This window comes from Impatiens glandulifera, chromosome 6, assembly GCF_907164915.1.
Source record: "Impatiens glandulifera chromosome 6, dImpGla2.1, whole genome shotgun sequence".
Taxonomy (NCBI): domain Eukaryota; kingdom Viridiplantae; phylum Streptophyta; class Magnoliopsida; order Ericales; family Balsaminaceae; genus Impatiens; species Impatiens glandulifera.
Genome location: NC_061867.1, coordinates 22,442,496 through 22,465,675, shown reverse-complemented (window position 1 = coordinate 22,465,675; position 23,180 = coordinate 22,442,496). Strand labels below are relative to the sequence as shown.

Genomic DNA, 23,180 nt, shown 5'->3' with positions numbered 1-23,180 from the left:
AATTAAATATAAAAACAATGTTTAGCAACTTGTATAATAAAAAATATTAAAGTGTAGTTTTCCTTTCCATTCAATACAATTACAAACACATGCGACATGCCACATGTGAAACAAGAAATGGACAAAAATCTGTATAGAATAATTAAATTAAATTGTCATGTATAAAAGTTTAATAGTTAATAATTATTTTATTATGCATAGATCCGTCTTGTGTATAATGATAGACATTGCTAAAAAAGTAAATGGCCATCTCTTTTATATTTTGATGGGTAATATAAATGTAATCAATATAAGAATCTTTTGAAACTAATTCACTTCTGTAGTGACTAATTCACTAATAATATGTTAGTTGCGATCTTAACAAATATTAACCATTCAAGTTGTGTTTCCAACATCTTCTATTTTCTTGTTTTTGTTAGTAGGAATTAAACTATAAATCATGTAACCATTTTCTTTTTCATTTAAATTATTATTGTGAATTATTCTCTCATTATGTCTTGTTTTTCGAAACAACGTGATAACAACATGTTAATGAAATTGTTTTATATTTTTTTTTTAAAAATGCATCATTTGAAAATATAACAACATAAAAAAATTTTGATAAGGGAGATCATATTAACTTAATCTTAATTAGATAAGAAAAGTTTTTATTTTTTATTTTTTCATATCGGATATCTCCCATTTATTGATCTTTCATTTGGATCATGATGGATCCAAAACTAAAAGAAAGTTACATTTTCTAGCTAGTTTTTTTAACTTTGGGTTTGAAAATTTTATAAAGAAACAATGGAGTTAGCTGGAGTTTCAAGTTAAAGTTTCTAATCATGTGACATTAATTGGTTTTCAGCATTACACTTTCAGTTAGTTTTTAAGGTACTAACAATTTTAGTTAAACTAGGAGAATACCCATGACTAACTATGTAAATGAACATAGTTATTTGAATCTCGACTCGTTAAATTGCTCAGTCGAGCTCGTTTGTTAGTCTTAACGAGCTGAGCTCGTTTAAAATCTTAAAAATTTAAACGAGTCAAGCTAAAGTTTTTTAATCTTCGGCTAGTCAACTCGCGAATATTTTCATTTAAAGGCTCGTTTAAAACCTCGTATAATATTTATTAAGAACATAATATTTAATAACCGTCAAAAAGATAAATTTTTCACCAAATATGAAACATGTTGTTTTTGGCACTATTAGAATCCCACGTTGGAAGATGATGGGAATAAAAAAGTTTCTTAATATATAAAAGAAACTATATTCACAATTAAAATAAATCCCACATCGGAAGATGATGGGAGTTGGGGAAATTTCTTAGTGTATAAAAGAAACTCTTCCTTCTTTGGTTTATTACACCCAATATTTGTATTTCTTCTTTCTTATTAATTGATAGACTTAGTGCTTGGAGGCGTAGACAACATTTTGGTCGAACTCCGTTATTAAATTATTTTAGTGTGTTATTTCAGTTGTTTTTTTCTTTTGTGTTTTTGTCAGGGTTTTTTTCTAACAAGTAGTATTAGAGTCTAAGGTTCGTCCTTGGCATGATGGAGTCTTCAAAATGGGCGTCAACTCCTTCGTCATCCTAGACGAGGACACCGATGTCAAATTTGAAGTTTGCGGTGGAAATCTTTGATGGAACTGGGCATTTCGTCATGTGGCAAGGTGATGTTCTAGATTGTCTTTTTCAGTAGGGTCTAGATGTTGCTATTGAGGTCAAAAAGACATATAATATAGAAGAAAAAGAATGGAGTATCATGAATCGGTTGGCGTGCGGAACAATTCGATAATGCCTGTCCAAAGAGCATAAGTATGCCGTGAAGAACGAAACTTCTACACAGAAACTGTGGCAAGATTTGGAGGAAAAATTTCTGAAGAAGAGTGGTCAGAATAAGCTCCTTATGAAGAAGCGAATGTTCCAGTTTGATTACCAGTCAGGTACTACTATGAATGAACATATAACTAAGTTTAATCCATTAGTAACAGATCTGTTAAATCTTGATGTTAAGTTTGAGGATGAAGATCTTGTTTTAATGCTGCTATCGTCCCTTCCTGATGAATTTGAACACTTAGAAACAACATTAATTCATGGGAAGGGAAATGTTTCTTTTGATGCTGTAATTTACGCTTTATATAGTCATGAATTGAGAAAGCATGACAAAAAGAAAAACAAAATAGGTACAGCAGATGAAGCATTGATGGTCAGGGGCCGTCAGCAAAGCAAATCAAAAGGGAAAGGAGGAAGATCTGAAAGTAAAGTTGTCAAATATGAATGTGCTTTCTGTCGTGAGAAAGGACATTAAAAGATTAACTGTCCAAAGTTGAAGAAGAAAGATAAAGATTTTGAAGATGCAAAATGTTATAGAAAACTAAGGTGATGTAGATTCAGAATACTCTTTATCGATGTCACACACAACATCACATTCTGAGGCGTTGATATTAGACTCAGCCTGCACTTATCATATGACACTAGTTCGAAAGGGGTTCTTTGACTTTAAGGAGCTAGATGATGGAGTTGTTTAAATGGGAGATGCTAGTACATGTAAAATAAAAGGGATATGTTCAATCAAGTTGAGAAAATGATGACGGATCCACCAGAATTATCAGAGATGTTCGGTACATACATAATATGAAAAAGAATCTCATTTCTATGGGGGCCTTGGAATCAAAAGGCCTAAATGTAAAATTGGAAAATGGAGTTCTTAGGGTAATCTCTAGATTGTTAGTGATGTTAAAATCTATCAGGAAAATAATAATTTGTATTACTATAAAGGTAGTACAATTAATGGGACAATAAATGTATCAACTTCTAGGAGTAGTAACTAATTTGAGGCAACAAAGCTATGGCATATGCGATTGGGACATGCTAGTGTGAAATCTATGCAAACTCTTGTCAAACAAGGATTGTTGAAAGGTACAAAAGTTTGTAAATTAGATTTTTGTGAACATTGTATTTTGGGAAAATAAAGGCGAGTAAAATTTGGCACTGCTATCCATAACACCAAGGGTATTTTAGACTATGTGCAATCAGATGTCTGGAGACATGCCAAGACTCCTTCTCTTGGAGGTAGACATTATTTTTTACTTTTATTGATGATTGTTCCAGAAGAGTATGGGTGTTTACTATGAAGAACAAAGATGAAGTGTTTGAGATTTTTCTTAAATGGAAAACTCAAGTTGAAGACGAGACAGGAAGAAAGATCAAAATTCTCTGGATTGATAACGGTGGAGAATACAAGAATGATCTATTCCAGAAGTTATGCCAAGAGTGTGGCATAGTTCGACACTTCACATTCAGAAAAACACCACAACAAAATGGAGTATCAGAACGTATGAACAGGACATTAGTGGAGAAAGTTCAATGTATGTTGTCTAATATTGGGTTAGACATGAAATTTTGGGCAGAACTTGTGTCATACGCTCAATATTTGGTAAATCACCTACCATCATCTGCATTTGGTAACAAGACTTCATTAGAGGCATGGTCTGGAAAACCTGCAACTGATTATGATTTTTTTTGCATATTTTTGGTTCTACTTTATATTATCATTTAGTTGAATCAATGTTGGATCCACGTGGAAAGAAGACTCTTTTTATGGGATTTACTACGGAAGTTAAAAAATATCACACATGGTGTTTGGATGCAAAGAAAACCATTATCAGTAGAGAGGTTATTTTTTATGATTATTTAATGTTGAATAAGGTAACACCAGACAAGATTGATTGTACTCCACAACATGTGGAGTTTGAGCAGATAAAGATAGGTCCAACTATAAGTGACTCTCCGACGATAAACGAAGAGTTAATTGAGGAAGAGGTTCTGACCCAAGAACCTTCAGAACAACGTGGATCAATTGTTATGAACAAGCCAAGACGAGTTATTCAAAAATCAGGTCGGTGTGTTGACATGGCGGCCTATGCACTTCTAGTCGTAGATGATGTGCCATCCACTTTTTCAGATGTCAGTCGAAGTACTAAAAATGGAAAAAGGAGAGGTGTTATGAAAGATGAGATACAATCTCTTCAGAAGAATGAGACATGCAAGTTGACGCATCTACGAAAAATGAAGAAGGCTATTGGTTGTAAATGGATCTTTGCTAAGAAAGAAGGATTTCCTGAAAATTTTGATGTTCTCCACACGGCAAAATTGGTAGCTAAAGACTACGCTCAGAAGGAATGAGTTGATTATAATGATGTACTTTCTCCTGTTATTAAACACTTTTTCCATTAGAATTTTGTTGGCCTTGGTAGCGCAGATAAATTTAGAGCTAGCTCAACCAGATGCGAAGACCGCAGACATACACAGTCGTTTGAACAAGGAAATCTACATTTATCAACTAGATGGAATCAAAGTTGTTGATAAAGAAAATTGGGTTTGCAAGTTGAACAAATCATTGTACGGGTTGAAGCAATCGTCGAGACAATGGTACAAGCGACTTGACAAGTTTATGATGGAACACAAGTACAAAAGAAGTAGATTCAATTCATGTGTGTATTTGCGTAAATTAAAAGATGAGTCTTATATCTATCAACTCTTGTACGTTGATGATATGTTGATAGCATCAAAGAGCCAATATGAAATTGACAATTTGAAGGCTCAATTGGGTAAAGAGTTGGAGATGAAAGACATGAGAAAAACCAAATCTGAACATTATTTAGATTTGGTAAACATATTCCGCGTTTGAGTCAGCGCTGAAGAGCGCCAATTGAAAACACTTAGGACTATTTTTTTAATATTGAAGATTAGTATTTGAATATTGTGCCAATGTGGAGATTTGTTATTTTTGGCACAATTAGAATCCCAAATCGGAAGATGATGGGATTGAAAGAAGTTTCTTAGTATATAAAAGAAATTATATTCACAATTAGAATAAATCCCACATCGGAAGATGATGGGAGTTGGGAAAGTATCTTAGTGTATAAAAGAAATTCTCCCTTTTTTGGTTTATTGCAACCGATATTTGTATCTCTTCTTTCTTATTAATTGATAGACTTAGTGTTCGGAGGCGTAGAAAATATTTTGGCCGTACTCCGTTATTAAATTCTGTTAGTGTGTTCTTTCGATTGTTTTCTTTTTTTGTGTTTCTATTAGGGTTTTTCTCAACAAAACATTCTTCTAGATTCACTACAACAAAACAGGTTTCCCATTACACATAATTGCCAACGCATATTAAACTAATAGCGGTTGGTTTATATCGTTCCATTACTTGGTTGTAGGTGTTGAAGAAAGACTATTTGCACAACCACAGTAAGCAGAAACAGATCTAAAAGTGAATAATTCGATCCCTTGACGAAGGTTTGTGTAGTTGTTCTTCTAGATAGTAAATATTTCATGTATATGTCCCTCTACACTAATCTATCTGATTCTGAAGTCATTTGACTTGTTTCGATCTCCAACTGTAGCCAATCCCATCTGGTTCGTCCCGCCTATAACCTATTCATATACTAGAACAATTCTAAAATCAAGCTAAGGTTATTCCCACTAAAATATGTTTATCATGATGTTGCCTTTAAGTGTTTTCCTTGAGTTTCTCACTAATAATTTATTTCTTTGAATTAGCCTTCTTACTAGTAGATAGATATCTAATTACAAAAGTTGCTCTACATTCTTGAGTTCTATCTATTGCTTGTTTATCTTAGGTTATTTGATTATTTCCAAATAATTTCTCATCACATCATATATATATATATATATATATATATATATATATATATATATATATATATATATATATATATATATATATATATATATATATATATATATATATATATATATATATATATATATATATATATATTCAAAAATCAAATTACTCATTTTATCAATTAAAATATCAAAATACTAAATAATATAAACAGATAATGAATAGATTTTTCAGAAAGCTCACACAACCCACAATAATGAGTTTTAAAATTTTTAATTATTTTTAATTTAACTGTAATGGAGATCAACGTAGTAAAATTCAAGAGAATATATTAGTTTATATCGAATTAATAAGAGAGAATTAAATTATATTTATTTAATTTGGGTAATTTGGATAACCCTAATCCAATTCATACTCAATCCAACTTAAATTAACTTACCCAAAGATTTGGGTTTGAATCAACCGAAAGATATGCTCATCCAAAGACTAAGATACAATTTTTAGTATCTAATTTGTATTTTGGACAATTATAAATTAGAAAATAAATGAGCAGAGATGTGTTTTTTTTTTCTTTCTTAACATGACAGTTTACTCTATATATTTTTTTTATTTTTTTTTTTTTGTTCATTCTTAACATTACAGTTTGCTCTATCTTTTTTTTAAACCAGCCTCCTAAAATTTTCGCTAATCTTACTGTCAAGATCGTATTTTTTCCATTCACACCCAAATATTTATAAACAAAATAATTATAATAATTAGAAGTTAAAATAAAAGGATAATTTTAAAGAGACTCATGTCCAATATCTCCCTTCTAGAAACACATAAAAGTTTTAATAGACCATTTAAGGATGACAATTTGAAACCGTTATTTTTTCGGTTTGAGTAGTAGTTGACCAAAGATGTGGAGGGGATGGTATTTGAGTCTCCCGTCCCGATCTGCCCCTGAACACTATAAACACAATTAAATATATTTAAAATCACCAACACATTTATTTATTCATTATATTATATAAGAGTTTTAAGTTTAATTTCTTTATAATAATATAAACTTTTAATATATTATAATATATATATTATATATATTAAATCTATTCATATAATTTTTTTCTAAAGAACATGGTATAAAAGCTGTTCCGCGGGGATTCGCCAAAACTTAACGGGACAGGATGATATTAAAAAAATCTCAGAAGTAAAAAGGTCGGGGATGATAATACATTCTATGCCTCATTACCATCCCTAAAACCGTCGTACCCTACGATTTAAGTTATGTTTAATGATTTTAAATGAGTTCATAAACACTTATATAGGCAATATTTTATCTTACAATAACTAGCCTCTCATTTATCATTCAAAAACTTAAAATCTAGATTATTCTAGCATTTCAATAATCACTTTTATTTAAACTCTAAGAATGATGATGGTGAATATGTTCAGGATCAAAAGGGTGTCCAAGATCTGGCTATCGATTTCTATAAGCAACTTATGGGTACAAGAAAGCAGCATCAAAGTCACCTAAATACCTTGTATCAAATTATTGATAGGAAAATCTCTGCAGAAGATAGTCGAGAGTTGATAAGGGTGGTCACGGAGGTTGAGGTTAAAGAAGCTCTGTTTAGTATTGATGGGAATAAAAGTCCGGGTCCTGATGGGTTTAATCCACAGTTCTTCAAAGATAATTGGTCGGTTGTGGGTAAAGATGTTACTGATGGGGTTCTGGAGTTTTTCAAAAACAGGAAAATGTTAAAGCAATAGAATACAGTGGTCCTAACCTTGATCCCCAAAACTGCGGTACCTGAGAAAGTACAAGATTTCAGACCAATTTCTGTTGCAATGTGATTTATAAAATAATTTCAAAAATCATTTCTAAACGTTTTAAAAATGTAATAGGAAAAATAATAAATCTTAATCAATCTGCATTCATCCTTGGTAGGACAATCTCTCATAATATTCTTCTCATGCAGAGCCTATTAAAAGGCTACGGGAAAAAGAAAATATCCCCGAGAGTGGCTTTCAAAATAGATATCAAGAAAGCTTTAGACTCTGTTAGATGGGAAGCCATTCGAGACTTTTTGGTTGTTTCTGTTTTTCCTATGATTTTTATCAATTGGATTATGCAATGCGTTTCATCATCCTACTTTGTTGTTAGCGTCAATGGAGTCCACAGATGCTATTTCAAAGGTGAAAACGGGGTAAGGCAAGGGGACCCCCTCTCTTCTTACCTTTTTGTAGCTATCATGGCGATCTTTGAGAGCATCTTCGCCATGTTCCGATCGTCCATACATCTTTCACCCATTTTGTGAGGTAGAGGAGGTAACACATTTATGATTTGCTGACAATTTGTTCATTCTAGCGCACGCATACGTTGATTTCATTAAAACTATTAGGGATGCACTAACGTTCTTTTCTGAGGTAATAGGTTTAACTATTGATGAAAGCAAAAGTGTGGCATTTTATGGAGGCGTGAAGGACGAAACAAAGCAGGACACTTTCAACATCATGGGAATCAAGGAAGGCAGTTTTCCCATAAGGTACTTAGGAATTCCGTTAACTGCGATGCAGATCGAGATCTCACACTGCAAGCCGCTGATTGAAAAGGTAAAAAACACGATATCTGGCTGGGCAGCGAAAAAACTTTCTTATACAGAGAGGATCGAACTTATCAAAACCGTGGTTATGGGCATAGTTGGCTATTGGGCGCAGCAAATGGTCATTCCGAAGAAGGTAATGAAGGAACTCGACACGCTGATAAGAAACTTTATCTGGGGTAGTAGTGGAAGAGGAGGAAAGAAAGTCAAAGGGACCGCTCTCTGCAAACCGAAGGACGAGGGAGGCATCGACTTGAAGAACTATATCGAGTGGAACAAGGCTCTAACTTTCAAGCATCTGTGGGCTTTGGAGCGCAATCAGGAGTCACTATGGATCAAATGGGTGCATACAAGGTTTATGAAACACGAAACTAGCATCTGGACCTGCAAAATTCACGAAGGTATGAGCTGGTCTCTGAAAAAAATTCTTAAACTAAGAAGCGATATTGCAGATCTTTATGACATCCGACTAGAGGACGGGAAATGCACTCTATTCTGGCACGACCCTTGGTTTGAAAACCAGCCTATCATCGACAAAGAGGAGTTTCAAAATACTCGTATCAGAAGGGACTGCGCAAAAGCGAAAATCAGAGACATCAAAGACGGGAATTGGAACTTGCTCTTGAGAAGAATTCCAGAAGGAAAGAGGATACTTGATTATATAAGTAACATACAACTACATGACAGACCGGATATTCATGAATGGAAAGCTGAGGACAATGGGAAGCTGGTATTGAAGAAAATATGGGAGGTGATTCGGGAAAAAGCGCAGAAAGTAGAATGGGCTCCTCTTGTATGGTCAACAAAGATTATCCCTCGACACCAGTTCATCCTATGGCTCGCCTTCTGGGAAAGACTCAGCACTCGTGATCGTATCAGTAAGTATATGAGCATCCCGGACGCGAGCTGTCTTCTATGCATAGGAAATGAAGAAACCATAGATCACCTATTCGGGAGCTGTTGTATTGCTTCGGAGCTTTGTGACAGATTCTATAAAAGCTTAGAGCTGATCAGTTTCCTGAGTGAATGGAATGAAATCAAAGAAGCAGCACTACTCAAAGCCAAGGGAAATAAATTTGCAACAAGCGTGTTCAAGTGCGGCTTTGGAGAAGTGGTGTATAACATTTGGCAAGAACGGAATGCAAGGGTATATGACAGAACCCACAAGAGCATTGACGAGTTATGGAAAGATATTGTATCGGATTGCAGCGCCCTAGCGGGAACGTGGAGAAGAATTCTAAGCACGAAGCAGAACTGGAATATCTGTAGGAACTGGAATTTGTCATTTTTTAAACTCACTAGAATTGAAAGCATTGTAAACAGATAATTCATTTACGTTTTTAGCTTTTTAGTTTTTATTCATAATGTTACGACTTCAAAATCATTCTAGGCTTGTCTAGAATGATCTCTTAAACTCGTGGTTTTTTCCCGTTTTAGAGAATTTTTAATGAAATGACGCTAAGTCGTTTTTCCAAAAAAAAAAAAAAAAAAAAAAAAAAAAAAAAAACTCTAAATATAATCATCCTGTCCTAAATTGTAACCACTTGAACATTAGTATTGTTCAACTGTTTGTGTAAGAGGCCTTATTACTCCTGCATCCTCTTTTACTCCAATAATAAAAAAACATCTCCAATAGCTTACAAATCATTCATTCTTTTAATATAACTTTTCATTTTCCTAAACGTGTACAACAACCTTTAATATATCTCCTACATTCTCTGATCTAACTTAAACTAAGAATCATTCATAGTAATAAAAAAAAACCGTCCCCAACAACTTATGAATCCTAACTTTTCATTTTTATAGATGGATACAAATTATAACATTCCTCATAATCTCGATATTCTTCACGAATACCCTCGTATCACTATCTTTGTTGAACATTATAGCTCCTAGACATGATTCTGAATTTAATATATTTGTAGGTTCTTTCAATAAATTATAGCATTGTATCATACAATCCAAATAACTTATAATTTCTTACAACTTGTCTATATTGTTGAGTTTATAACAGTTACTAAAGGAAATGAGAGTAATACAAAATGGAACAAAGTTTTCTGTAAAAAAGAAGAAATTATTTTATCTATACAGACATTAATGATATATTAAAAATAAAAGAGTAAAAGAATTTAGGAGAACTGGTAATTAAAAATTTCAATTATCTGAATTTCAGTAATTAAATTAATGTAATTAAATTAATAAAGGTATCTTTTATTTATTTATTTATAAATGTCACGTAAATAATAAATTAACGCCGTTAAAAATTGTGAAAATAAAATATCGTTTTGTATAACTTAAAAATAATGATTTTCAAATTGTGAGATTTAAAAAATGTTGGAAATCTCAATTAACCCTATAAAGAGCCCTAATTTGACAATTTGAACAATAATAATATAAAAATATTAGTATAAATTTTTGAATAAGTGAACAATATTAAGATAAGTTGGGTTAATAATTTGAATTTTACATTTTAAAACAAAACTATAAAATGAAACAATGGTAGTACTTCAACATCTACTTAAAAGAATTTGATTTAACTTAAAGAAAATGACTAGCATAACAATTTACACAGCACACTACTAAAACCAACGCTTACATGCCGGTACTGTCCTATCTATACGCCTATCAAATTAGTTGAATAGTTTGGGCTTAATAATCTTGCATCATTCTGATTTATTGATCTATATTATTTTATTGAATATATGAAAATGGTTAAAAATTTTAAACTAATTATATAAATTCTATTAATGAATAAAAATTAGAAGGTGGGTAATAAAATTAAATCAAATTCACATTAAATTTAAACGTGAATTAAATGGTGAAATTTGATTCAAATATATAATTTGAATTAATTAATTTAAAATACCTTGATGACCGATTGACAAAATGTTGTTAATCTCTAGTGAACGATGAGTGTATTATTATTAATTGTTTGATAATTTAATATTATTATTAACAATTGAAAAAAACTATGCAAGTATTACAAGATGATTGTCTTCATTAATTTTGACAAACAATTATCATTAAGAAGAAATATTAATACAATTGAGGCAAATAAAGAGGCAACCCAAAGCCATGTCAAGCCATTTGATCAATTGAGACAGTTTATTATTTTAACAATAAATATACATTCTATCCAACACCATCTTATATCTTTTTTCATTTTTCAATTCATTCTTGATTATTTTCTCACTCTAGAATTTCAAGAGCCCTCTTCTTGTTTTTGTAAGTGTTCTTCGTGTTTTTCGTTTTCTGTTGAAACTCGATGATACTTCAGAGACTTTATCAAGTTCGTTGCATAGTGATTTTAGTGTTGAATCACTACTAGATTCGTTGTACCCTGAAAGACAATCATTAGTGATAAACTCCAACACAAGGGGAGACGGTGAAACTGTTTTAAGGGAAATGTACTAAACACATTCTCAAATAACATTATATTTGGTGATTGCCTTCTTTATATTTTATTTATTTCATTTATTTGTAACACCATTAATTATATATATATATATATATATAATAATGCACATGATTTTTTCACAAATTATCATAATATGAGTTATATTAGTAATCCACACACAATGTTGTTTGAAAATATATATCATAATGTCGTTCTCTTTTCATTACTATCAAGAATAGAGACTGGCCAGGTAAGAAGAGAAGAATCAGCGTACTCTTTTATCGACAACGAATCAATGCATCTCCAGACAATTTGAATCTTCTCCGCATAGGGTAGAACTTCCTGACACGATTCGAGTGCGTTCAGTTCGCAAAGATCTCGTTCAGAAAAGATTCCGTTTTCGCGACTAAATTCCCCTCCCCAACTCCTCTTTCACTTGAAGATAATCCTCCACGCAACGAACACTGACAACACTGACAACGTTGACAACGTTCAGCTCTATTTTAACGCGATAGCAGAATCTAGCGACAAACTCAAACGCTTTCGCCCCGCCCGGGACATCAGTGAGTTGAAGAACAGTGATTGGTTGGTTTGCATCGTCCTCTCCGTTAATTCTCTTAGCGAGAAGCCCACTCCGAGAAAGCAAAGGAAACTGAATGCAGAAAAGGTTGAGAAGATTGACCAGATTTTCGAATAAAACCAACCTGTATAATAATAATAATAATAATATACCTTGTGAAGTTGAAAGGAGACATCCCCGATTTCTATAGTAATGTCACTGGGTAAGCCTGTAGTGCATTGCCTAGTGAAACAGATCATTTGAGATTAAGAAGAAAAGTAAAGATATGAATTCGTTCTTCTTACCATATCTTGCCTTGGCGATGAAATGCATCAGATTTAGAACCGATTCTCAGAAATGCCATGTATTATCTGCAATTAATTCTGAACATGGAGCTGAATATCGAGTTCAATAGCAAGAATAACAACAAATTTGGCCTGAGAAGGAAGGAGATTGGTTCCTAGTCTAAAGGAGAAGGAATAGGTGATGTGAAGCTAATAGTAACAACAGAATCGCTTCTATAGGAATTCAAGCATATAAATATATACATTATATCAGCCTGAAAGGAGCAAAGTCTGATCACGAAAAGAACTTCCAGCTCCATGTTAATCTGAGCTCATTCGAGCATACAATTTAGAAACACACTTTCGGGTTTGGACAAGAAAATGTCAACAAATTTATGAATACATGTTATGTTTCTAAGGATGCAGCTAATGAGTGTTAAGAAAATTTAAACTGTTACTCAACAAAAGAAAACACAACATAACTAGGGTTCGAATGAATCATCTCGCCTTTGATCTAGGGATAAAAAAAAAGAAGGAACTTTGTGTACAAGCCTTTAAAGAACGATTTGTTTAGTTGCATTTAAGCTTCTCCCCTTCGAGTTCTTGCATCAGTGTTTCAACCCTTTCCAACAGATCCATGTTCTCCTGTTAGTTTGATAATACATACATACATACATACCATATCACCAAAACAACAAATAAGATCAAAACTAGTTGATTGAATATTGAAGAATCAATCACCTTCTGAAGCAGTTCCAGCCTCTTGTTCAAGTAACTATTTGCACCATTTTCCTCCATCATCCTCTTTTTCGTCTGCGAAAACATGAATTTGTATACTCTATTCAGCTTGAACTATTAATGGATGATATGTTTAACTAATAACCTAACAAGCAATGGGAATGAGATAATCAAATGAAATGAAGAATTAGGGCTAAATTGAGAAGATTTCTTCTCACATTGTTTAATTCCTTAATGCACATAGAAGCCCTTTCTACTTCTTGGTCGTACATTCGTCTCCAGTCAGCAGATTCATCCATTGCTTCCCTGTTAGCAAGATCAAACTCCCGCCTGCAAAGAGTTGGGCAAGAAATAAAATAGATTCATCAGCAAGATTCAATAATCAAGTAATAGATCAATCAATTTTGTTCCTGGAATCGCGAACAATATCTCCGAGAAAATCGAATATGGAAGACCTAACGGACTGTAAGCGAGAAATGAGGATGTAAAATGAAACGTGCCTTAAAAGTTGAGCTTCATCGGAAGACATTCTGTAATCAACAGACCAGAGCCTGAAGTAGACGGCGACACCGAAAACCATAACCACGGCGAATGCTAGGAAGACTAATCTTCTCTCTTTCTTCATTCTTCCCTTATTTTCTCTGAATCCAAACCTTCTTCTTCTTCTTCGCGCTGAATGAACGATAGGAGTATCAGATAGATTTAGCGCCCGCCATTTTAACTAGGATCAAGGCTTTGGCCGAACTCTAGACTCAATAATTTCTATACATTTTAATTTCCTTATAAATCATTTTAAGATGAAAAAAATAATAAGGAGAGCTAGGGAAATTTGATGAAATGGCCCTATAAAGGCCCTAAATACATAAATGGACCGGCTTTATATTGTTGGTAAAAAGGGTCATTTGTCATGTGAAAAGTCTGTAATACCCTTCCCTTCGTCCGCCTGATTTACCGCTCAATTACGAAAAATGTCATTCACGTATTTTCATCTAAAACGCGTGAGTTCATAAACGCGTTATAGATGAAAAGCGTGAGTGGCATTTCTTGTAAATGGAAAGTCGAGAAATGACTCTCATGCGTTTCATCTAAAACGCGTTTATGAACTCACGTGTTTTAGATGAAAATGTATGAATGACATTTCTCGTCTTTCATCGTATATATAATTTTATTGCGCTTATTAAAAAAAATATCCCCATTCACGAATATCGACTCTCTCACTTTCCCCACTCCGACTCTACTCTCAAACCCAACTTCCCTAGGGACCACGATCACGACCACGAGCAGCAGCTGACGACGACGACGACTACGACCACGACCTCTCCGTTTGAAGTCGTGATCCACTACTCTTCGTTCTCAGAACGGGTATGTATTTTATGTTCTTTAGTGATTATGAACACTAGGTTGGTTATATTATAGTATAGCTAGGTTGTTACGCGTATTATAGTATAGCTCCTGAATGAATGTGAATCAAAGACAAATGTTACGCGTATTTCACTCATGCGTATTGTTTCCCACTCACGCGACATACTTATTGAGGAGGAGCTTGCTGGTATGTTTCGTGGAAATACAATGTGCTAAGAATTGTCCACAAGTTTGCTTCAATAGACCTATTAGATAGGGGGCTCCTATCCCATTAGATTCATTGAAGCAAACTTATGGAAAAGTTATTGCATTGGATTTCCTGAAACTCTACCAGCAAACTCCTCATCGGTTATTGTTCACGCCATCTTCAAAAAGCAACAACCGGAGTAATTTTTGTAATGTTATTGAACTGTTTTCAATTGCAACTTAAGTACTTCTTTACTTTGATGGAGAGTGGAAAACTACGGATGATGTTACTCATTTTTCTGCAAAGTCAACAACGATATAATTGTTCCCCAAAATTATACTTATTCCCAATTAGTTGATCTAATCTATTCTGCTACTGATGTTGACAAATCTAGATATAATTTATTGGTTCAAGCCAAGTATAATGCTCCTAGCATGAATGTCAAATTTTCTTATATAACTGATATAAAAGAAGATGTGGATGTGGAGTTCTTTTTACATGAAGCAGTTTCAGTCCACAACCACACTCCATTGTGTGTATCCTTAGTAGAGAAGTCACTACCTAGAAATTCAATAAACCCAACTCAAGAAAGTGTAGTGGTTTTAAAAATTGATGATCCTGACGTATTCCCAAAGCAACAGGAGGTTTTCTTTGAAACTAAAAATAACATTGAAGATGAACCATGTTTACGTCTAAATGAGGGGATGATGATTGGGTTCCTATTACCCAACCTAGTAGTGCTTCTTGGGTTGCTAGTACCAATCCAAGCATTGCCTGGGTTCCTAGGATTGGGTTCCAACCAAGCTGCAGTGATTGGGTTGCTAGTAACATACCTGACATTGAAAATCCGATACCTGAGTCATTAACTTTGGAAATTGAAGTCAGTTCGTTGTTTGAGAATAAAAGAGAACTTCAACTGATGTTACATAAATATGCGATGGCTAATCATTTTGAATTCAAAGTGGCGAAGTCAAAAAAATATATTTGGGTGGTGAATGTTTGGATCAAAATTGCAAGTGGAGATTGAGTGTTGTGAAAGGAAAATCTTCGGAAATGTTTAAGATTCAGAAATTTGTAAAAGATCATACATGTTCAATTGTGACAAGGCGAGAGAATGAAAGATAAGCACCATCATGGGTTATTGGGGAATGCATGAAGAGAAAGTACATGGACCATCACCATGACCACATGCCTAAGAAAATAATGGAAGACATGCAGACAACTTATGAAATAAAGATGAGTTATAATAAGGCTTGGAGGTCTAGGGAACAGACCCTAATGGTGGTGCATGGAACTGTGGAGGATTCATATGGTAAATTGTCATCATACCTCTACATGTTGGAGATGAATAATCCGGGTACCATAATAGACATCCAGACGGATGAGCACGGTCATTTCAGGTATATGCTCATGTATTTAGGTCTCTCAATTAGGGGTTTCAGAACCAGTTGTCATCCTGTATTGTGTGTTGATGCCAGTTTTCTTAAGCATAAGGTTGAAGGTCGACTATTGGTGACTATAAAATTGGATGCAAATGAGCAACTATATCTTGTTGCTTTTGGCGTCGTTGATTCAGAGAATAATAACTCATGGACATATTTCATGCAACAACTAAGATTGACAATTGGATCAGTCTAGGATCTTGTCTTCGTGAATATATAAAGAATATTAAATTAAATTATAAAGACACATTTTAAATATTTTTTTTTTTAATTTTTATATCATTACTCGTGCAAATGCACGAGTTACATGATAGTTATGTTAATATCCCTATATTGTAGCGATTTTGTTTTCTTATTATAGTAGTGAGTTTTGCAATTTATTGTTGTTCAATTAAAACAAATTCAATTTTTTAACATAAAAGTCATTATAATAAATTCAATAAAAATGAGGAAACAACATTTAGAATTTAGAAGTCAACCTTTAAGTTTACACTCAATGTTGATTATTATATATCACGATCCCTTAAAAGATTTGAACACACTGCTTTATCATTGTCTCCTTTATTCTTTTATTATTAATTCATGTGTACAATCATACAATTTATGAGAGTAGAATACAATAACCTTGTATCATGTAAATGTTCTTGGGTACATTTGAAACAAAATTTTATTTGAAAGCAACAACCAACAAACACTACCATTTATAAGATCATTTCATCCATTTCAGAAGACATCATGATCATTTTTTACCTTTTCTATTATAGTCGAGGATGGCGAAAATAGTCTGCGTTACTGTAAAAATAAAGAGCATCACCGTGTTCATCAAATCCCATCTTGCCTCGAAATAGTTGCGCGCTATATAAGCTCGAAGTGGATGGATGTTACTTCGGCAATATCTTTCGAGTTGATGAGAAATATTTGAGAATTCGTTTATGCCATCCATGTCGGCAGCCAAAGCCAAACGGTTAAAGAGCAAGAGAAACTCCTTGTCGTCATTTACCCATGACAACAACATGTTATTCCTCGTGAATATCTCCACATCCTTGTTATCGCATATGAGGTTATCCATGAAACTAATATAGGATATGAACACACAACCATATTCCTTAGAATCAGAGCATTGCTCCAATGCCAATAGATTCCAGAACAATGATGCGGTCGAGTCAAGTAGGACCACGGTTGGGACATATAACACCCCATCGCGAAACATTATATCAGTCAGGTAACCGTCTTTCTTAATACACTTGGTGAATCTAACTCCCGAGAGATCTAGCTCTGATGCACTTCTGACATCCACCGAATTCTCCCCATGGTTCGAAGTTTCTCGCAAGACTCTATCGATGTCAACTGAATTCTCTAGATAGTTTTCTCCTTTTAGTAAGGCTTCAACATTCAAAGGACTCTCGGGAGGGTTCCCTCCATGCAAGGCTTCCGGTTCAAGGGAAGGTCGAGGGAACAAGGAGAACATCACCAAGTCGAGGAGATGTTTGGGCTCCACGTCGGTTATGACGCGGCGAAGCTTCTCAGTTGGAGCAATGCTGTCAAAGAAGTTGATGACCGAATCAATCAACGCCTGACGAGGATCGCATTCTTGAACGAGGACTAATTTGTATAGGGAACAAAGAACAAAGAAAGGAAGTTGATTTTCTAGTAACAATAGATCTTGTTGCAAGTTATACAACATAGCCCATTTTGCCCGGCCTTTGAGGAATATTGGATCACCTTGATCCGCCTCTTTCTTGTTTCCATACCTCCATAGTAATTGAAGGATGAAGCATCCGTCAATTAACATGAGCCTTATAAACTCGTCACAAGTTAATGATATATTCTCGGCGTAACAACCCCGAGCACTTTCCTCCAAGCCTTGTAACACACGGATGACATCCTCCAAGAGCACGCCTCGAGGGAGCCGGGAAAGGAAGGAATTCAAATATCGGGTCTTGATCACATGCATGGAGCTTTGTGTTTCGACGTGTAGAGGGCCAATAGATACCGTCTTCGGAGTGAAGTACTTTTCATTTCCAATTCGGAGTTCCCTGGGGACCTTGTAAATGGAGGCAGAAGAGTTTACGGGAGGCAATTTTTCTAAGTATTTGATAATAGTATCGGCTAGTTCTGAGGGATTCGTTGAAGTGGAAGCCATGAAATTTAGCAAAAGAAATGAGTAGGGAATGAGAATGAAGTTGGCCTACAAATAGAATGTTGTTTTAGGGGTCAACCATTTGGTTTGATTCATTGATAGTTACATAAAAAAATTAAAGATTTATTGAGATCTCAAAAAAGCTTCCTCCCTTTATTGTTGGTATCATGAGCTCATGATCATTATCATCATCATAAATTGAATAATAGAAATACATATTAAGACTTTGTTTAAAGATTGTAATTTACATCAAATACTAACTCGAGATTTGACTCATTAAAATTGTAAATCTTACAATTTTAAAAAACTTAGGATGATAATATGTTATGATTTTAGAGTTCATAATTAATTTCAATTTTACAATTTATAAATTTTAAAAATTGGATTAGAAGTCATGAATGAGAGGAGTAATTCTAACTTTTTAGGTTCATTTTTTTCAAAATACTTTATTATTTATTAAATAAATTAACTATGTAAATAATTTTATAAATGTAATTATTTTTAGTATTAATTAATTTATTATTCTTTTTAATTAATTTATACTTAATTATATATATATAACTAATTAATATTTGTTAAGATATTAGTAAACTCTTAATTTTATAAATTTACAACTAACTACCTAATCATTTGAAATAAACTCTTCTATATTTAAATTGTATACCAGCTTTTCATAATCTCAAGCAACAATTTCAAATATATTTATACAATTAAAAAATTATTACAAGTGTGTATTGTTTTTGACCTCAACTCTTGAACTCACAGTTTATTTAAGTGATAAATGGGGCTAAGATGATAGAAGTCATCTCAATAGAAGTCATATATTATCATATTATTTAAAAATATATATATATTAAATGATATATAAAAGTGTATATTTTAATTTTACAAATTTATACTAAAATATAGATTATAAATGTGGACTAAGAGGAATAGAATAGAAGTCAGATTAATAGAGATCATATATTATCATATTATTGTTGACTTGGCACAAGAGAAACATGATATAAATAAAATGGTTTAATTTAGAAGTTGAAAATCCTTTGATAAACTTAATCATCCAACGTCTTTGTATTTTGTTTTAAATCCCTTGTTTTTTATCTCTATTTTGTTTTGATTACTAATTATTTGTTCTTAAATATAAATAAAAGTTCTAATTATTTGATAATTATTTATTCTTTTCATGCATAGCCTTTTAAAAGGTTACGGGAAAAAGAAAATATTCTCAAGAGTGACTTTCAAAATAGGATATCAAGAAAGCTTTCGACTCTGTTAGATGGGAAGTCATTCGGGACTTTCTAGTTGTTTCTTCTTTTCCAATGATTTTTATTAATTAGATTATGTAGTGCATTTCATCATCCTGCTTTGTTGTTAGCGTCAATGGAGTCCACAGAGGCTATTTCAAAGGGGGAAACGGGGTAAGGCAAGTGGACCCCCTTTCTTCTTACCTTTTCGTAGTTATCATGGCGATTTTTGAGAGCATCTTCGCGATGTTCCGAAAGAATCGTCCATACATCTTTCACACATTCTGTGAGGTAGATGAAGTAACTCATTTATGCTTTGCTGACGATTTGTTCATTCTAGCGTACGCAGACATTGATTCCATTAAAACTATTAGGGCTGCACTAACGTTCTTTTCTGAGGTTACAAGTTTAACTATTAATGAAAGTAAAAATGTGGCATTTTATGGAGACGTGAAGGATGAAACAAAGCAAGACATCTTCAACATCATGGGCATCAAGGAAGGCAGTTTTCCCGTAAGGTACTTAGGAATTCCGTTAACAGCGAAGTAGATCGAGATCTCACACTGCAAGTCACTGATTGAAAAGGTAAAAACACGATATCTAGTTGGATAGCAAAAAAACTTTCTTATGCAGGGAGGATCGAACTTATCAAAACTGTGGTCATGGGCATAGTTGGCTACTGGGCGCAACAGATGATCATTCCGAAGAAGGTAATAAAGGAGTTCGACACACTGATGAGGAACTTTATCTGGGGCAGTAGCGGAAGAGGGGGAAAGAAAGTCAATTGGACCTCTCTCTACAAACCGAAGGACGATGGAGGCATCGACTTGAAGAATTGTATTGAGTGGAACGAAACTCTCACCTTCAAGCATTGTGGGATTTGGAGCGCAATCATGAGTCACAATGGATCAAATGGGTGCATACGAGGTTTATGAAATACGAAATCAGCATCTGGACCTGCAAAATTCATGAAGGTATGAGTTGGTCTCTAAAAAAGACACTCTATTCTGGCACGACCCCTAGTTCGAAAACTAGCCTATCATCCACAAGGAGGAGTTTCAAAATACTTGTATCAGAAGGGACTGCGCAGAAGCGAAAATCAAGGACATTAAAGACGGGAATTGAGACTCACTCCTGAGAAGAAATTCAGAAGGACAGAGGATACTTGATCATATAAGTAACATACAACTACACGACAAACCAGATATTCATAAATAGAAAGCTGAGGACAATGGGAAGCTGGTATCGAAGAAAATATGGGAGGTAACCCGGGAAAAAGCGCAGAAAGTAGAATGGGTTCCTCTTGTATGGTCAACGAAGATTATCCCTCGACACTAATTCATTCTATGGCTCGCCTTCTGAGAAAGACTCAACACTCGTGATCGTATTAGCAAGTATATATGAGCATCCCGGACGCGAACTGTCTTCTATGCAGAGGAAATGAAGAAACCATAAATCACATATTTGGGAGCTATTGTATTGCTTCGGAGCTTTGGGACAGATTCTATAAAAGCTTGGAGCTGATCAGTTTCTCGAGCGAATTGAATGAAATCAAAAAAGTGGCACTACTCAAAGCCAAGGGAAATAGATTTGCAGCAAGCGTGTTCAAGTGCGGCTTTGGAGTAGTAGTGTATAACATTTGGAAAGAACAAAATGCATGGATATATGGCAGAACACGCAGAAACATTTTATGGAAAGATATTGTATCGGATTGCAGTGCCCTCGCGGGAACGTGGAGAATAATTCCAAGCACGGAGCAGAACTAGAGTATTTGCAGGAACTAGAATTTACCATTTTTTGAACTCGCTAGAATTGAAAGCATTGTAATTAGATAATTTATTTATGTTTTTAGCTTTTATTCACAATGTTACGACTTCAAAATCATTTTAGGCCTATATAAAATGATCTCTTAAACTCGTAGGTTTTTTTCCCGTTTTTGAAAATTTTTAATGAAATTACGATAAGTTGTTTTTCCAAAAAAAATATAAATAAAAGTTATAACGACTATATATATATATTGTCTATGATCTTGTTTCCATTGATTTTGTTTATTCATTCTTCAAATACTATGGTTTTATTTTAAAAAAAAAAAAGATTAAAATATTGTTGAATAAATTAAACCTAGTTGTATATTAGATTAATACCCAAAAAATTGTTATTGTTATTCTTTTTAAAAATAAACATGTTAGAGTATTTTTGGATAAGTGAAATTGGAATTGGCATTGAAATCTCAATTCCATTCTATGAGAATTGAGATTGAATTACAATTCAATTCCTATGTTTAAATTTTAATACAATTCAATCTCAATTCTTATGTTTGTAAAATAGAATATAATATAAATTTAATTTAATTCTCTCTTGTTAATCCAATATAATCTAACTATCTCCCACTTCAATATATTCTCTTAAAATTTACTACGTTGATTTCTATTATAGTCGAACACGTTTTTGGCACGTTTAACACGTTTTGACACGTTTATGACATGTTTAACATGTTTAGCGCATTTTTTACTCGTTTAACACATTTTTCACATTTTTGGCACATTTAAACACGCTTTTTGACATATTTAACATGTTTTCACACTTAAAACACATTTTCACACGTTTAACATGTTTTTTATATTTTTAGCACGTTTAACACGTTTTTGACATTTTTAATACATTTAACATGTTTTTCACACGTTTAGACAAGTTTAACACGGTTTTCATGTTTTTGACATGTTTAACACGTTTTTGGCACGTTTAACACGTTTTTTGTACGTTTAACGCATGTAACATATTTTTCACACATTTAACATGTTTTTCACATGGTTAACACGTTTTTCACACGTTTTTCACGTTTTTGGCACACTTAACACGTTTTTGGCACACTTAACACGTTTTTGGCACGATTAACACGTTTTTAACATGTTTAACACGTTTAACACATTTTTGGCATGTTTAAAATATTTTTAGCACATTAAACATGTGTTGGCACGTTTAACACATTTTTAGCACATTTAACACGTTTTTCACATTTAAACACATTTAACACGTTTTGACACATTTAATACGTTTTGGCATGTTTAACACATTTGACAAGTTTTAACACGTTTTTGCTATGTTTAACACATTTGCCAAAACGTGTTAAACATGCCAAAACGTGTTAAACGTGCCAAAATGTGAAAAGCGTGTTAAATGTGTTAAAAACGTGTGAAATATCTAAAAAATATATTAAAAGTGCCAAAAATATGAAAAATATTAAATGTGTAAAAAAACGTGTTAAATAAGTCAAAAACGTGTTAAACGTGCCAAAAAATGATAAACATGTTTAATGTGTGGAAAACGTGTTAAACATGTCAAAAATGTGGAAACTTGTTAAACGTGTTAAACATGCCAAAAACGTGTTAAACGTGCCAAAAATGTGAAAACATGTTAAACATATGAAAAACGTGTTAAACGTGCCAAAAACGTAAAAAAAAAAATGTGTTAAACTTATCAAAGCGTAAAAAAATTTGGAATTACAATTCCGACCAATAAATATTGGAATTGAGAACTATAAAATTACACTATATTGAATTTTATTGGAATTCTAATTCTAAATATTAAAGTGTCTATCAAACAT

General features: G+C 33.3%; 2 protein-coding genes across 3 annotated transcripts; both read right to left on the bottom strand.

The window, feature by feature from the left end:
* Nucleotides 1–11,800: 11,800 nt before the first annotated feature.
* On the bottom strand, nt 11,801–13,959 carry LOC124942604 (BTB/POZ domain-containing protein At5g03250). Of its 2 annotated transcripts, XM_047483137.1 has the most exons (5): nt 13,420–13,531; nt 13,205–13,276; nt 12,485–13,108; nt 12,353–12,422; nt 11,801–12,272 (listed from the first exon to the last, which is right to left on the bottom strand). In XM_047483137.1, the coding sequence occupies exons 3-5, from the start codon at nt 12,541–12,543 to the stop codon at nt 12,027–12,029; spliced, it is 375 nt and encodes a 124-aa protein (XP_047339093.1). In that variant the 5' UTR covers nt 12,544–13,108; nt 13,205–13,276; nt 13,420–13,531; the 3' UTR covers nt 11,801–12,026. The 2 variants fall into 2 exon arrangements, with proteins under 2 accessions (XP_047339093.1, XP_047339092.1); XM_047483136.1 differs by lacking the exons at nt 11,801–12,272; nt 12,353–12,422 and adding an exon at nt 13,702–13,959 and having other exon boundaries at nt 12,756–13,108.
* A 2,972-nt stretch (nt 13,960–16,931) lies between these two features.
* On the bottom strand, nt 16,932–18,335 carry LOC124943365 (UPF0481 protein At3g47200-like). Its single transcript, XM_047483877.1, has one exon. The coding sequence runs from the start codon at nt 18,333–18,335 to the stop codon at nt 16,932–16,934; it is 1,404 nt and encodes a 467-aa protein (XP_047339833.1).
* Nucleotides 18,336–23,180: the final 4,845 nt, after the last annotated feature.

What these genes read in the sequence shown, in the direction of transcription:
- LOC124942604 (XM_047483136.1), bottom strand. Translation starts at nt 13,826, where the DNA reads ATGAAGAAAGAGAGAAGATTAGTCTTCCTAGCATTCGCCGTGGTTATG. An exon ending in GCATTAAGGAATTAAACAAT is followed by an intron (nt 13,277 to 13,419) that starts GTGAGAAGAAAT and finishes ATGTTTTCGCAG; the next exon opens with ACGAAAAAGAGGATGATGGA. An exon ending in GGCTGGAACTGCTTCAGAAG is followed by an intron (nt 13,109 to 13,204) that starts GTGATTGATTCT and finishes TCAAACTAACAG; the next exon opens with GAGAACATGGATCTGTTGGA.
- LOC124943365 (XM_047483877.1), bottom strand. Translation starts at nt 18,335, where the DNA reads ATGGCTTCCACTTCAACGAATCCCTCAGAACTAGCCGATACTATTATC.